The sequence below is a fragment of the Argiope bruennichi genome, chromosome 6 (assembly GCF_947563725.1).
Source record: "Argiope bruennichi chromosome 6, qqArgBrue1.1, whole genome shotgun sequence".
Taxonomy (NCBI): domain Eukaryota; kingdom Metazoa; phylum Arthropoda; class Arachnida; order Araneae; family Araneidae; genus Argiope; species Argiope bruennichi.
This window is the reverse complement of record NC_079156.1, coordinates 55,051,485-55,069,860: the sequence shown is the minus strand read 5'-3', so window position 1 is coordinate 55,069,860 and position 18,376 is coordinate 55,051,485. Positions and strand designations below refer to the sequence as shown.

At 31.1% G+C, this 18,376-nt stretch overlaps 1 protein-coding gene across 8 annotated transcripts in view; it reads right to left on the bottom strand.

Annotated features, from left to right (window-relative positions):
* LOC129971266 (serine/threonine-protein kinase MRCK alpha-like) overlaps positions 1-16,554 on the bottom strand; it is a 464,419-nt gene extending 447,865 nt beyond the window's left edge. For all 8 annotated transcript variants that reach the window (XM_056084867.1, XM_056084868.1, XM_056084872.1 and 5 more), the window contains exon 1: positions 15,606-16,554. In XM_056084867.1, coding sequence (XP_055940842.1) covers positions 15,606-15,792 — 187 coding nt within the window. In that variant the 5' untranslated portion in view covers positions 15,793-16,554. The remainder of the gene's footprint in view (positions 1-15,605) is intronic.
* Positions 16,555-18,376: the final 1,822 nt, after the last annotated feature.

The window sequence follows — 18,376 nt, the reverse complement described above, 5'->3', positions numbered from 1 at the left end:
CACGCTTGACATTATCTTTACAACTGGCCATGGCCCTTTCCCTTCATATTTCAAGAGGTTCAATATTAAAGGATAGGATCAATGTGGCTGCGGCGAAGTAGGCGATCCCCTTCATTATGCCACTAGCTGTCCTCTCACTACATCTTTTCATCTCAACCCCCCTCCCCCCAAGACCTAGAAAATATCTGGTGGACCAACATTATGAGAAATAAGATGTCCAAGGTCAAAATTAGAAACCTTGTGCGGTTCTTACAAGAGAACGAACACTTGATTTCTCCAGACTCAAGCCCAGTATAAATTTCAGTTTCATTTCTTAACCAAGCTCTTCTCCAGAATATATTAACTTCAATAGATTTCATCTATACTCATACTCCCCACCGAACACCTTCATCATTATAATATTCTATATAGTTACTTTTTCTGTGTATTGTACATGCAAACTAAAAAAAAATAATTTCTTAATAAATACTCCCACGTATATCCTTTCAACCGACAGGGAATCCTAGAGATTCCAAGTTCGGAGAAATTCTGTGACGAAAGAAAGAAGCACCTAGCGCGAAATGAATTATGGTATAAGGTACAATTAAAGAAATTCAAAAGGTAATTATTGTCGCATAAGGTAATTATTAGATGCGTAAACAAAACTAACCCAAGAACAGACATGTGATATCGAAAGCGGATCAACAAAGTCGAAGACACTTCACAATGTTTAGCGTGAAATGAATTTCAAGCTAAACACATTATGGGAAAACGCATAAGACAATTATAATGTGTATAAATAAAACCAAGCCTAAAACATGCACAATATTACCAAAAACGCATCGTTTGTTGTGAAGACGTGCGGCCAAAGGAATCGCATAATGCAATTATTTACCTTTTGTGCTATATTTACCTGTTTACCACCTTTTTTGTTATATTCGAACTTGTTTCTTCCTTTCTTCATTTATAAGGGAGATAAAGTCTTTTATAAGTGGAATTGTTCTGAATATCCATATACAGTCAAAAGAAACAAAGCGGAATTTGTTTACATGTCAACACAACATTGAAAGCGGCGCAACAACAAACTGATGAATCTCTCTCAGAATACCGAAAATACCAGGAATTATCGATTTCTTCGATGCAAAGCATCGAATGTAATATATATACAAGGAGGTTAGTTATCTGGCAAGTAGAATCCCACCTATTGTCTAAGCAATCCATTTCAGGAAAGGGCCTTATTGATGTATTGTTCCAAGATCCCCCCAGTGTGTTTATGAAGTTTCAACAATGAGAAAGGGACTAAATAGTACATTCCAGGAGCTCCATAATAGCTCGGATGAGACAGATACTGCAACAAAGCGAGTGCTCGTTTGTGTATGTCTGCAGGAAAGTACTAGAGCTCCTCTGAAGGCAAAATTCATGCCAGATCACGAAGCTGGGATATTAAAGAAGCCCATTTGATTGTCCCAACTCAGCATATGTTAATAATAGTGAGAGAAAGGGAGAATAGAGAAAGGGACTTGTTTATAAATACACACAATATGGTTGAACCTGTTTACGTAACAACTAGGAGTTTGGGGCATCATTTTAAAATTTTGTTTTAGATGATAAAATAGACATTTTGTATTTTGTTGCGAACAATGATTCCCAACTCTTAGCCAGATGGCATTAACAGTTAACCTCGCAGTTTTCTACACAGCAATGGCATTCTCTTTAAACCAAATCCATGCCCGAAAAGAGACCAAGAGGTGAAAGTATATATTTGATATCTGAAGAAACACTTTCTTCAAAGAAAAGATACTCCTTGTACTTTCAAAAGGAAGAGTTTCTTTTCTTGATTTACAAAGAGTACAGAATAAATTTATTCTTAACAGAATGGACTAAACAGATAACACATGAATTGGAATAAAGAGTTCGAAGTAGAGTATTTAATATAGTTAAGCGTGCTTATATAGAGATAATATCACAAATGACTACTTTGATCAGCTCAAGGGCCCAGGAAAAAATATCTGAATGACCAGAATGGCATAACAGCATTGATGAGAACTATAGTTGATTCCTAAAGGCCATCACCGGCCATGGTACAGCCCTCTCGCAGCAGCACGTCCCGTCTTCTGTAAGGGATAACCAACCCCACACCATTTCTGTATCCACCAAGGTGAGGAGAACCAACCAATATATCGAAAAATTCTCATCCCTATATCTGAGGTGCCAAAGGTTGCATTAGAGAAAGATACAGAATATCCCGAAAGTTGGTTTACAAGCATTAAAGATAAGTAAATCATACAGAAAGAAGTAAATTTTGCAAAAAAGCATGGAGATGGGCACACAAAAAAGGCAGAGACATTTTGACAGAAATTTAATTAAAAGAGAAAAGATAACATATTTAATAACAGGATGCTGTGTATATATTGGCGTTCTACAGGACAAACCGTTTGACATAGAGCAACCAAATTTCGCGCAGATATACTCTGGAGGGTGAGCTCCTGAAGATGATATTTATGAGGAATTTTAAACATAATTTAAATTAATTAAATTATGTTTAAAATGTTAATGTTTTAGTTATGTTAATGTTATAGTTTAGTTAATGAAAGTTATGTTTTAGCGTTTCTAAACTATAGCTTTCGAAAAAGTCATTGATTAAAAATGATTCCTATATTTAAAATTTTTAAAAAATCATTTCAATGATACCAATTTAACTGTCTTGCAAATTTTCTGAATTTTGGAAATTTTTTAATATTTATATATATAAAGCGAATTTTTAACAATCGTTGTTGAATTCACATTCAAAATGTTTTCTCATTCCTTTAAATATTTAATCCTTAAAATTAATCCTTTAAATATTAATAAGGCAGTTAGTTAACACTAATTACAATTCCATGAATAAAAATACACAATACAGATAAGTTTAAAGCAAATAGGGCATATTATAAACAATAAATCTTGGAAGCACTTTTAGGGATATGTGACGCGCGAGGATAGAACCTGGGAGCTTGTGGTTCGCAGTCCAGTAACATAAACAGGATACAAAAGCATATGCTCGGGTAGCGTAGTTGTTAACTGGCTTATATGCTATTCACCACAAACTCAAAGTAAGTGTCCAAAGACAACGTTTCTCATGTTGATATTCATGGAATTGGGTTGTTTCTCTATTGTAAATTTCATTGTATCCAAATAAATTTGTATCCTATATTTTATCTTGAGTATCTCCCTACTTTTTTTATTTAATTTACTGACGAAGACTTTCTACATAGCAGCCCCCTTTCTATTTTAGACTCCACGACTTAATTACAAAAATGTATTGTTTCTGTATGCCAGGAATAAATTAGTAAAATTCTTTCAGGATATCTTATGTATAGAACCTGAATTTCGAATTCCTTGCTAATCATCTCCAAGACAAAATGTTTCCTTTTGGTCAATCGTATGCTTTTCAACTAGCGTCTCCTCGAAATTTTCCTGCATATTTCCTGATAAACATTCATAAACCGCATAAAAGTCTGCCTTTGATGCATAATAATAATATTGTATAATATATAATAATACTGCATAATATAAAATACCGCATTAATTTATGCATGATAAACTGCATATTCCTTGATAAACTTGCTCCTGCATAAAAATTTCAGACCACTGGCAAGGTGTTCACTGTCTCGAATGCTTCAATTTTTAATTTGAGTCTTGCATATGCATTTTAATTTGAGTCTTGCAGTACTCTGCCTTCGTAGTATAATGGGAGAAAAAAAAAACTGAAAACTTATTTTGCCAACCAATCGAAACCAAACTTGTAAAATATATAATATATATATAAATATTTTACAAATACGATTTTTCTTACAAGATTATATACCAAATTCCATTTTTGATAGTCGTTGCATTTCTGAGTTATCGCATTCCTAAGCAAGCGAATGTACGGACAGATACATGGTCAACCTATGATGGAGTTGGTTCAACATTTGACACGTATCTACGCTATAGATACGTAAATTGTGTAACAAATTTTATTCATGTAGCTCTCCACGTTTTTCAGTTCTCATGCTCAATTGCACTCGGGCAGACATATAAAAAAAAACAAAAAAAAAACATCTTTACAATAAAATTTCAAAACTGGGGGGGGGGGCACCTCGAAATGAGGATGAGATGCTTCCGGTATGGTGGTTGGATCTCGCCACCCTAGTGGGTACATAAATAGGTGGGGGATCTGGCTCTTCCCATCAATGACGGGACGTACTTCCTTTAGGAAGGGTTGTACCGTGGCCGGTGATGACCCTTAGGACTCAACCACAGTTCTCGCCAATGTTGCTGTTGCGGCGGTTCGATCATTCAGTGTTCTTTATCCGTGTGCCTTTGAGCGGGTAGGAGAGTCAGTGATATGATTTACAATAAACTTCATTTAAAATTTGATAGAAATCTACAAATTTGGTGTGAAAGCCAAATACCGAATTTCATATATTTAGTTCAAAGCATCTTTGAGTTATATTCGCATATAGACATAATTCCATTTATATGTTTTCTAGATTCATGGAGGATTAAAACGTGAAAATCTATCAAAATCTCGCGTTTTAATATTTTTTATTATTTCGTACATACAATAGCAAATATACGTGCGACTTGCGAATTACAATGTTAAAAATGTTGAGAATTCTACTATGCTTATGTGAACTCTATAATTAAATGCATTTTGATTTTTGAAACATATACTCAATTTCATCTTTCACCAAATCGTTCAGGCGTAAGCATATTCCATTTGTATGAAAATGCTAATTTCGAATGTCTTCAGAAGAGTGGAAGGACTTGGAGACAGGAGCTTATTTATTTAACATCTCTGCATGACCGCGCACCTTCAAACCTGAGAAAACATGATAACGGATTCTGAATTTGACATCAATAATTTATTTCATGCATTCCAATCTCAACAGAAATATGCATGGCCAGCATATGGAACGGATTTAAACTTTCCGGCGACGCTGAAAATTTACATTATCGACCTTTTCCACAAGAATTATGGCTATTGAACCATTTCTTTCTCCAGGTTAAACCAAAGAATTTATGTGTTCTGAATATATAGGAAGAAAACGCTGCATTAATGCAATACATATTGATATTAAAATATACAAAAAATTTAGAATGAATACTAAGCCTGGCGATAAAGGAATGATATTACATTACAATATTTTTTATATAGCAGCAAGGAATAAATTATTTTATCTTATACTCCATAAAAGAAAAACCATCTAGGACATACTATAGGGGGAGGGATCAATTGAAAATTAGAATAAGATTTACAAAATTTTTCTCGCCAATTTGGGGGCGAAGGTAGATGCCCTTTTGCCTAGGTTGACCGCAAATATACTAATCGGGTTGAGTTTTTTATGACACAAAAGCTATCTTTGGCTAAAGTGCGCCATGAAATTAAAATATTTGTATCAATTCATAATAAAATCGAAACATGGAATATCTACAAAATCCAAATGTCTAAAAGCCTAAAAATGTGAGTCATGAAAAAGCGCAACAATGATGTAAAGTATGGTACTGTACTAAAAAAACGAGGCAAATTTTTATATACGATAAAACATGCGGAGTTTTGGAAAGCAACTGCCCAAATCAGGGTGGAATTTCTGGAAATACGCAAGACGCTGTATAGAAAACCATGGACCTTCAACAAGAATGTGTAAAACAGATATAGGACTGTTACAAATTGAGTAAAATGGTGTCGGTTCCCCATTAACAAATGTCGGTGGGTGAATCGAGTGTGCCTAATCCTCAACCTAGTTAAAATTGTGTCCAGTTTTCTGCTGTGCAAAAGTGGACCAGAGATCTATTATAGACTTAACTGTATGGAGCTTATTAAGAATCTGTGCATTCCATTCAGTTTGACATTGTATACTTATCGGAATGATTAGTATATCTGCACTCAAGGATGGACTGGATCTTCTGCAGAAATGTATCTTAAACCTATGGCCCTCCAGTCTTAAAGTCATGACTACACCTAAAGGTCAAAGCATCCTTAACGAATTAAGAACAACAAAACTTGCAACATGTATCAAGATGTTCTTATCTATGGTAGAATTACTGACTTAATTTCTAAGAGGTGGCAACTATTAAAATCAGTAGGAACAGTCTCACCAAAACTTTCTCGCATATATTCTAATTAAGATGTTTTCCTAGAGAACGCCTTGCACAACACTGGCGTACAATAATTACAAAATATTAATCTTTGGCGTGAATTCAGCATTTTGACTGAATCTATCGTGTCATCCTTGGCGAGATATTTCGCGATTAATCCATGATCTAAGGTTAAGGAAATCTGAAAATCGAATCTTTTTAGAGGCGTTTTTCCCAACTGATTAAAACAAGAATTTGACAGAAAGCTACACTTGTAGTTACAAAATTTCATGCCAAAATTGATATATTTTAGACATTGCGCCTTTGAGTAACCATATTTACATCTTTCTAAAAGGGCAGAACAGAACAGACGATCAATCCCGTGTTGGATTTGGCACAAAATTTGATAGATGTCAAGACTACAGATGTTTAATCTACGTACCGAATTGTATGCAACTTTCTTCGTTTTGTAGTTATCGTTTTAACTTATATTCAAACAGCTGGACAGACGAACTTCCTCCTAACAGATCTCACTCAAAACTTAATAGAAATCTGAAAATTTGGTGTAAAGACCCAATTTCAACAGTCTGGATGAAAGAGTTTTTGAGTTGTCTTTGTCACAGTCGGACATTTTTCAAAAATATATTTTTGGAACTCAGGGTGGTCTAACACGTGGAGATACGTCAAAATCACGAATTCCAACTTTTTGACAATAACTATATTTACTCTATACTAAGTATATGAGAAATTAAAAACAATACAAAAGTTGTTCAACATGATGCAACAGATATTCGTCTGTCTTCAATAGTTTAATATTTGTAAAGATGTGAAAATACCAATCCACTGCCATTTCTTTGTCTCTTTGAATTAGATGGCCAGTCTAAGAAACGGTTTTCAATCTAAAATAATTTCAGTGTCCTTTTATACTGAATGCGTTTTCTAGAAAGTTTGAGAACCAGATATCTATTAGGAGTGAATTATAATTTACCATGGCTAAATATAAGTTGGTGGAACAAAAACTTTCTTTTAGAACAATAACTTAAAAAAAAATTTTATAATCCACAAAACAAATTATTAATGCAAACAAATATGAACTTCTACCAAGAAGTTCAGTATCTTAATCGATTTAGCTGTCATGTCTCTAATATTATTGTTAGAATAATTTAAATTTAAAACTAAGTTTTTACACAGATTCAGACCTAAAGCTATTCTTCAACACAAGTTCAAATCAAAAGAATTCTCTGTCGGCAAGGCAGATGACCGAAGGTAGATTCATTTTTGTCTTGGTTAAGTAAGTATAAGAATATTACATATATACACATATTAATGTTCCCTTTTTAAAGCAATACTAGAACTATCTCGAGATGGATCTCATATATTTTGATCTTTATCAGATGACGAGGACAGCATCTGAGTTGACAAGACTTCTTTCGCACCACACTAAGGGGAGGATATTTAGTCCAGACGAATTTAACGCGCATCGGATCCTTTTACATTTAGGCTATTCGATGAAAATGTATATCGAACTTAGAACCTTCATATCAAGAAGCCAGACCTTACCCTCAGGCCACCGCGGCCCGGTTGTTCTATGGAATCAAATCTCAAACCAGCAACTTTCGATTTTAAAGCTGAGATATTATCACAGGAACAAAATACAATCAGCAAACTAAAAACAAAGAAACTGCATATTGCGATATTTTTATCTATGAATAGGGCAATCGATTCTTAACTTTTTTTTTTTTGGGGGGGGGGGGTAGATATCAAAAACTTCAAATGAAAAAGCTGTTTATTATGATGAGGCAATTATTAACCTAATTTGAAAAAAAAAAATCTTCATATTTTCAAAATGAAAAAATGGGTTATTTGGAAATAAAAATTTCAAAGGCCAATCTCTGAACTAATCCACGACCTTTGGCCCTCCCCTTATCACATCTCTAGTCCAATCAAATGAGACCGAAACTACTTAAAATTATCTTGTTTGTAATTTAAAATGGGCAAAGCATTATAGAAGCTACTGAGCGAGACGTTGTTTGGATTCAAGGTAATATGACCGGAGAAAATGTTCGGAGTTTTTCTGGGACACACGATATGAGAATACCACTGAAATGGGAAGATTTGGGATGGAAGAAATGGGAATACCACTGAAATGGGAAGACCAAAATCTGAAACCGATTTATAGTTGTAGTCACAAGATAACATATTCGAATTCTATTATTTAAGTCATTGCGTTAAAGAGTTATTATGTTCACATGCATGAGAAACTACATACCGACAAACCGTTTGATTCACAATTGGATAAGAATCTATACTTTAGATGATAAGCTTATGTTACCGAATTCTATCTACCCATCTCTGCATTTTGGATATTGTAACATTCCCCGTTTCCAAGTACTGATAAGACATTTACAGCCAGCTGTGTCATCGCTGTTAATTACTAAACTCCTCAAGATAGCCAGATGGTGGATCTTTTCACCTTGATGGTCTCGTATCTGTTCATTAGCGACTACAGTGAAAGACCACATGTAGGAATTCCTCGTCCAAGAGAAATTGATAGTACTTTCAAAGAGAAAGGGGTGTCCAAACATCTGAATGCTAAATGTTTCTCATTGTAAAAGAACTATGATAATTCCGTATTCCAGAATAGTCAGTTATGAAAGGTGCATCACTAAAAGGACCTTCCCACGACCTATTGGTGCCATTGAGGGAGCATATTGCTGAACCCCGATTGGCCGAAAGAGAGCTCAAATGACCTATGTAAAATAAGACGGGGAGATTGCCGCCGAAATAAAGTGAGGAGATTTTTTTGGGGGGAGACGAAAAGAAACGAATTGCACGCAGACTGTTGGACTACGCCCACGAGTTCGGAGTCCGAGAACTACCCCTGGAGTGGTCGTGTTGACTAACAACCTGCGAGTTTCCTGTGGTGTTGTTTCTCCGGATTGATGGAGAACTGAGTTTCAAGATAAACCTTCGACTTCGACTGTTGTATCTCCTACTACAGGTGTAAATAACTATTTATTTAACCAAGATTAGAACAAGTTGTTCTTTGTATATATAGGGCAGTAAAGTAAAGAAATGTCAGGAAATTCTGCTTCGTTATTTGATCAGTCTAGATCAAGACATTACAATATATTGAATTCACTGCTCATCGAATAGCCAAGCCAGACAAATTGTCAGACTTTCTGAAAATGAATGTGGCAGATATCTACGAATTTGGTCGCCAGTCCATGGGCGAAATTTCGTCTATCTTATTAAGAGCGTTTTTAGGTTATCGTGTTCACATATAGATAGACAGAAATGTATTTTCCGAACACAGAGAAGTACACAGAACACTGAAACGCAGAGATTCGTCAAAATCTCCAGTTCGAATTCTTTGACGATTACAATACTTCTTCTATACTTCATACAAATGGAGAAAAAAAATGTCGTTAAGTCGAAACTACCAAATTTGAAAGGGGCACTACGGCGAGCGACTGAGATAATATAGAGCAGTTATGTTATTTTTGTAACGCCAAATATCATGAGGAAATGAAGACAAAATTTATAAATTCTGAATAGCAGCTAAAATTCCTAAGCTGGAATTTAAAAAAAAAATCAAAATGAATCTAGAGAATTACATAGCATAGCTGGAAGATAATTAGAACATATTTGATCTAGATTATGCCATTATAAACTAAAAGATGATACTATACGTGAATCGAAATCAAAACACTTAACTCGAACAAAGGATCGAGAAAACAAGCTCATCACCATTAAATATATTACTTATTACTAAAGTAGCAGACACTGTCTGCTTTCACAATGACACAAAGTCGAAGGTCAGAGGTTGACCACTTTGGGCTGGAAACCAATCGCCTCGAGGAGGATGTCATTTCGAATCGGTCAGTGTTATGGATGGGTTATGATAAAGACAGCAGTCGGACAAAACATATCCTGCCTATGCTGCTTCGTTCAGTGGTGGCGGGGTGGTCGGCTATGTGCAAAAAGAAGAAGTTCAGTCTTTTATTTTGATATACTCATCCAAATCTGGGGGGGGGGGGGTTGTAGCAAGAAGCGAGCGGAAAGAAAATTCGAATTCTGCATAATAAAACTCTCCGCTGCATGATACAATGCGCCAGAAATGCTGTTATCCATAACGATTTTAAATTAATAAAACAGAAGAATACATTCACAAGCTTTTTACCAACATTTTCAAGCAGAGCATGAGTCTGTCTTACTCCATCATCAGTTGTCAAACATTTTCCAATCCCAAGGAAGGGAACGATATATGTATGTCACTTACCATATGTTGTTTTCCTCGTAAACGACTTTAATTTGAAACTTTATTCTTATTTTGTCTGAAATCTTTTACTAATGCTTCAAAATTGGACAAAGCTCTTCAAACTCACTCCTAAAACTTCACATGTTATTGGCAATATGAAGCACCCGTGATTCACATCTGCTTTCTAATTAGATGACCCTTCTTTATTACAGCTGAGTAGCAGCAAACAAAAAGAGGTCATCTAATTAGATAAATGGCCCGATTCATCAGTTATGAGTCGTTGAAGCAAACGTGCAAAAATACTTTCAAATGATATTTCAGAGGATTTCACAAGAACCCAATTGGCACTTACGTTGAGGAAAAGGGCATTGGCACTGGCTTGGAAAAAAATATCTAAGTATTGTAAGAGCCTAGAAAGAACTAGACATCGCAAAATAGTGTTAGTTATCTTTATGAAGTTTCTTCCGCTAAAAAAAAAAAAAAATCAGTGACTTACTGGGTGGAAATACCCATTGTAACATTTTTACATTTCTGGAAACAAGTAACTTTTATTATTTTATTTAAATATTTAGAGTTTTACATTTTTACCCTTGTTTACTACAGTAAAATTATCCCATATTAAACTTTGTGTTTTCATATTTACTGACACTTTAAATCGTACCAATTGCCCAGGAACTCCACCCATAATAATGGCTCGGCATGATCAAATCTGGCTTTTGCGCCATAAAAAAACCAAACTAACTAACTTATCCATTGAAAGAGAGAATAAATTTAACCTTTATGTTTTTATTGGTACTGAAAATCGGATATATGACTGCATGCATATTTTAGGCTTTAAATATATATAATACAATTATTTATTCAAACAAAATCAGACTTTCACTGAGAACGCAATTAATAATTTGGTAGCTAATCAATGTAACTGCCATGTCTTTATAAGAATTAAACCGAAAAATGTGACTAGAAAATTATTATATGCATCTAATTAGTTCTTCTATGGTTAAAAGATTGTGGAATTTAATGTCGCAACGGCCTTACCTGAATATACTGAACCAGGTATAAGGTTAAAAAATAAAAAGAGCAACTTTATTTAAAATTTTGTAAAAGATAAAACAAGATTAATAATATTTCGAACAATGTCTTAATATTAGATATTTAAAGAGCAAAGTTTAAGAATTTCACTGTTGTTCAGCAGTGTTTAATGAAATTTAAGTAAATCAAATGCAAGAATCTAAAATATATATATAATTTCCCAGAGAGCAGAATAGAAGCCAAAATAATACTGAATAAAATACTGAGGACTACGAAATGCTGTCAAATCAACAACACTTTAGATTAAAAATGCTTATTAGAGGCAACGAATTACAAATAATAATAATAATAATTTTGAATTTAGTGGCTATGAGGATCATGTATCAAATTACAGAATTTTTGATATTAAAATCTGGAATAAAATTCAAAGTAGCAATTAATTAAAAATACAAAAATCATTTGGACACGTTTAAATATTTGTTTCGTGTTCTTAATGGATCGAATAACAATAAACGTCGCAAGTAGAAGATATTAACTGTCTGAATAAGGTTAATGAAGAATTTCCTAGTTAATTAATCGTGTCATCAGTTAAACATTTCTCGATCGCTACGAAGTGAAATATACGAAGCACATACTTAAATTCTATCAACTCTTTGCACTCGAATGGTGACTCTCGCTCACTAATAAAGATGGTGCATAATTTTTAAGTTTTATTTATTTATTTAATTAATTTTGATTGTTAAAAATACCTGCAGAGTAGTAAGATGCAAATTAATTAAACGAGAGAATTCAACTTAAAACAATTAAATTTTCAGAACAATAAACAAGTCTTTGTATCAAGTGAATAATTGTGCATCGAATTACTTTTCCGAGTGCAAAAGGTTAATATATGGTCACCTCCCCTTAAAGCATTCTAATACGAGACGATTTGTTCTGAATTGAATTCTTTCGTTGCAACTTAAAGATTCTTTAAACCTTCCCACCTCATAGCTAAACCTTAATTTAAGCGGCTTCTGTAACCATACAGTATTCACACTAAAGCAAGTCCAGCAAAGATTATTATTAAGATTATTAGTTATTTATTAGGTCATTAGTTTATCTAAGTCCAGCAAGGATGTGACTGCTATTTAAATATTAGATTAAATAAATATTAGACTAAAGATTAATGCAATGCATAATTCTTTGGATTAAAACTGTTAAGATCTTTATAATAAATTATATAACGATATGAGCTTTATTTTATTTTTTAACCTAATCTTAATAGGTTTCACGAAATATATATTTAAAAAAAATATATACATAATAAATTTAGAAAATATTCATAATCCTTATTTAATTTTTTTTTTTTTTTTTTTTTTTTTTATTGAGATGAACCCTAACACCCTGGCAACAGACTTTAAACTCCCTATTTAGATGCAATATTTGCAAATCGATTCAAGCATTTATACAACGTAGTAAAGTGTCATTATATGCTATTCAATAATGGCATGATATAATTCGAAACTCTAAAAGTAAAAAATAAACACGTTAGTATGTGAACATGGTGGAATACAGCAGAAAATAAGCACCTTAGGGTTAATATAAAAAAAACAAATAATATTTTCTATCAATAAAAAAATTATTGTACATACTGAAGAGGCCAATGTCCTGAGACGCTATTGCATGTTTATTTCAATTACTCAACAAACACTGACATAAATTTTCATCCACAGAGTACCTCTTACAAATATATATTTTTTATGATACTTTACGGTTATGATACTTGCATTTAATTCTTTATGTCCTGTCATAAATGCATCGTTATCATGGCCAATCCGGCAATCAATAACTGCAATCATAACTGGTAGTTACAATGGCAGCTGAAGCCTATGTAGATAGCTTATGTACATAAGTTTTTTTAGTTTAATAAGTTTTTGTAAAATAGTTCCTGATGTCGATGACCTAAAACATATGTCTAAAATAATTTTTAAACATTTGGTGATTTTTCCGATAAAAGTCTTAAACATGCTTCTCAGCAATTATTTTTTAAATGTTTTGCAGAAATATAGCTTTTGAAAGATTAATAACTAAAAAAATAAAGAATTGCAGCATTAAAATATAACAAAAATAAAATATAGTACTAAAATATACTACATATTAAATATAGTATTAAAATATACAAAATATTAAATATAGTATTAAAATATACAAAATATTAAATATAGTACTAAAATATACCAAATATTAAATATAGTACTAAAATATACTAAATATTAAATATAGTACTAAAATATACTAATTATAAAATATAGTACTAAAATATACTAATTATAAAATATAGTACTAAAATATACTAAATATTAAATATAGTACTAAAATATACTAAATATTAAATATAGTACTAAAATATACTAAATATTAAATATAGTACTAAAATATACTAAATATAAAATATAGTACTAAAATATACTAAATATTAAATATAGTATTAAAATATACCAAATATTAAATATAGTACTAAAATATACTAATTATAAAATATAGTACCAAAATATACTAAATATTAAATATAGTACTAAAATATACTAATTATTAAATATAGTACCAAAATATACTAAATATAAAATATAGTACCAAAATATACTAAATATAAAATATAGAATTACAGTACAAGAAAATAAATATAATGAACAAATATTAAAATTTTAGCATTTAAATGCTATTTATTAATTACTCATTTTTGGGTTTATTTTATTTTATAAAGAAAAGACTCAAATGGTGCTCATCTATTTACACGTACATTAATAAACAAAAAACATTTTTCAAATGATACTTTTTTTAAAAATGTGGCGATGTATCTTCATAAAATTAATTGTAAAAATATATTTTTTTAATTGATACAGAAGTATCCAATACGAATTATTCACTGTACGATCATTCATTAATATAATATTAAATTTGTATCTAATGATAAATAATAATTAAAATAAACTCTATTAAAAAGTTTTAAACATGAGCAAAAATTAAGCAATTTTTAAAATCAATAATCAGTCATATTTTTCAACAAAATATCTAAAAATAAAATGAAGTTTATTAAACAAAAACAATCACACTATGCTCAAAAATGAAAGCTATCTCTATTCTTCCCAAATATAATTTCAATATTTAGCCATATATGTGTAAATAAACGATGTCTTTAAAAATAAAAAATCTTATCTAAGTAAATGATAAAAAAAATAATTATAATTTTCACATAAAATATAACAAAAATTGAAAAAAGTCGGAGATAAGTAAAGGAATTATAATTCATTTGAATTTGAAATCGAATCAGATTTACAGCAGATAAAGAGTTACATTAATTGTTAAGTAACATCAAAATCAGAATATATTTAATAAAATATATTTATTTTCATCAAAATTTTCAATTATAATTTCAGAATCGTATTAAATTATAAATAACGCTTTATAAAATTAATAAAATATAGTAATTAAAATAAGAATACGTTTTTAATGAGTATAAATTTAATTTACAAATGCATATACATTTACATCATTTGTTACACTGAAAAATATTTCGGAATCGGAATAACTTAAAATTGTGCACAATAAAGATGGCAAAATTGCAAAATAATTAATCAAATAAATTTTAAATTATTCTAAAAGTATTGAAAATATTACATACGAAAAAATCAGTGGTTCCATTTTATGCATTAAAATTTTTTTCTTATCTAACCGAGGGAAAGGAAATTTTAAATACCTAACACAACAACAATATATATAACACAGATTTTCAAAATAAAAATGAAAAAATGTAAAAAAAAAAAAAAAGGGAAGAAGGTTTTTATTTATAAAAGTAAGAATAAATATACAAAAATAAAAATACAGAAAATTTATCTAGAAACTTTGTACATTTTAGTATAAATTATTTAACATAAATTGATATGAGAGAATATATCCTAAATAATAATAATAAAAATACACATATATAACTGTACATTTCAACGATAAGCAGAAATTATACATTTTGCAGGCGTTAAGCTTTACATTTTAAAATTTGGAATATTTAAAAAAAATAAAATTTACATAAGTAAATAACATTGGCAATTTTTCAAAACGTGAAATATACTTTAATTTTATTTTAAAGTAGAAATTACCAGTTAGCTTATAAAATTTAAATAATTATATTTGCACGGGTTACAGATAATTTTTCAAAGCAATAGTCTGAAAAAAAATAATAATAATAATAACTTACCATTCTCTATAAAAGTAGACACTGTTTTTTCTCGCCGTAATGTAGAATTACAGCATTCATCAAATAACACCAACAGAATGTCCAATAGGGTTTCAATACTGAAACTTTTTCCATTGGCTATTATCGGACCTCCCAGGAACATCTGCTCAAGTTCTCTAATCCTTTCCTCCGGTGAATATCCACTCATGTTGACGAAATATTTGTAATAACAAGCCCCACTAATAACAGGTAGGGTGTCGCAGTCCGACACCGAAACTATAAAAGTCGTGCTTGGTAATTATTCCCATCATATAAAAACAAATCTTTTCATTTCCACTGTCAAATAAATTAACAAATAAAAAACACTTCGGCGAAAGTCTACGCCATCAAATAACAAACAAAAATTCTTCCGAGACGAACAGAAGTGTTACGTTTCAACTCAGCTCAAGCGTAATTAGCAGACGATTACTAACACAGATGTCAACAATAAACAAAGGACGATCAACTGCGTTCGGTCGTTTTTAGGCTTAGAAATCGGTAACAGCAGTGTTCGAATCGCCGCATGGAACTTCAGTCGATTATTCCGAGAAATTTTTTATGGTATATCACCGCAGAATGGAAAAACAGTTGAACAAGTGACTAGTTTTCAGAGGAAACACTGTTCGATTAGTGGTCTAATTGATCCGATGACACACACCGCAGGCTGAGTCAAACCATACCGGAGCTCTAGCGCGGATTGTCGCCGTGAAAGGTTGCCCGCAGGCGGCTAATTCTGCTTGTCAAGGCGCAGCGAATACAAAAGCCTGCTTCGTGCAAAAGCGAATACGGCATGGTCTTAATTCGAACGATGTCGATTATTCCATTCGTTTGTGGTGCTCGACATGGAAGATTGTTGTGAAAAGCTATCCGGTTTTTGTGGTTATTTTTGGATTCTCGAGAGCGGGAGGGAAAATTGTTACCCACACACACTTCTGACTAACATGGCGGCCGAAACTGCTCGGTTCGCCGGTTTAGAATCACCTCCACTACCTCCGCCGTCAGGGTTCGGGGGAGGTGAAAGGCGTACAGCAGCGCTCTGTAGCGGTTTCGATTTTTGGGAGATGCTCTAATTTATCGGGGTTTCGCTAAAATTTCGCTTTGAAAATACGGTCACATGGGAAAATTGGGCGATGTAGTTGAGTCATAAAATATGTCGTTGTTTTCTCAAGTAAATAGCACAAATTTATTTGTATAAAAAAATTCATTAAATAAAATATTTTTTAAAAAAATGTTTTAAAGCAATAAAAATTTGCTTGAAAAATTGGGGAATAAAGATGTTATATATGTTTTAATTTATTTACAATAATACGTATTTGTAAACTTATTTGAATAAAGATTTTAATAAATATTATCATTTTTTTTATTATTTATTTATTTTTAATTTTAAGGCAATAAAAATTTACTTAGGAAATACAATCATATAGGAAAACCGGTCAATGAGAATGAATCAGAAAATATTTCTTTGTTTTTTTCAAAATAATACTACAAATTTTTCCATATGTCTGAATTTTTTTAAAATAAATGATTAAATATAAAAACTTTTTAGAAATATTTTAAAATATTGAAATTTTACTTGTAAAATACATTTAATATAGAAAATTAGGCGATAATAAAAAAATCGTTTAAAATATTTTTATTTAATATAATTAATTTCTTTTTTGTGGAAATTGAATTTTATAATAGATGTTCCACTCATTTTCTGATGTGGTAGATATTTTGAATTTTGTTAAACTGCGATTTTTCGATGACAATACATAAATTCAATGTTTTCAGAGTTTAATTATCAGTTCATCATTAATTTAATTAAATTTTGTTGCCATCAGATTGTGGCAACATCTGATAGTGAATTTGAGAAACAAATTGCTTCATGATTGAAAGTAAAAAATAATTTAAAAAAAGAAAACGAAATACATTGATAAAAATCTGTTTCCAAAAACAATTTTTGTGAAATTTATTATTTTTTAAATAAAATGGGCAGAATTTACAAATTTATATAAACAGAAACAATCATTTTATTTTAAATATTTTAAATTATATAGATTATAATTAGAACTAAAATTTATTTGGAATGACAAAGAGTGGTTTTGAAATTTGTTTGGAACAAACAATTGTGGAAATTATTTTTAATTTATACAAAAAGTTTGCAACTTCTCTTAAATAAACATATATATATATAAATATAAATCACTAATACATTTTTTACATTTTCATATACGAAATATAAATAGTACTATGATACTCAAAATATTTTGCCTTTACTTTTACCTTCGCCATTTTTCAGACCTCCCTAAGTTCAAAAAATACATTTTTTTTTTTTTTTTTTTTTTTACATTACGTTTGTCTGTGAACACGATAACTCAAAAATCCTTTGAGCTAGACGGATGAAATTTAGTATATGGACTTTTACAACAAATTTGTAAATTTCTGTCAAATTTTAAATGAAATCCTTTCAGAAATCTGACATTCTGAGGACAAATGAACTCGGTAATTACAATATGTGAAGAATTAAATTGATAAAATTTGGTACACAAGTTTAGTATTTAAAATACAAATGCATGCTTTCCCTCTCCAAATAGTATTTGCGTCAAATTAAGTATCTTTGATCTGGTCTATAAAATGTCCTTTGATAATATGATGCGAAAGATATTGGTAAGCTTTAATAGATTGTAAGAAATAGTTATGATAATATTCGTGACTATAAAAGCCAGCTAGGTCATAGTCATGTTAAAGTATGCTTGCAAGTCGAAGATAAA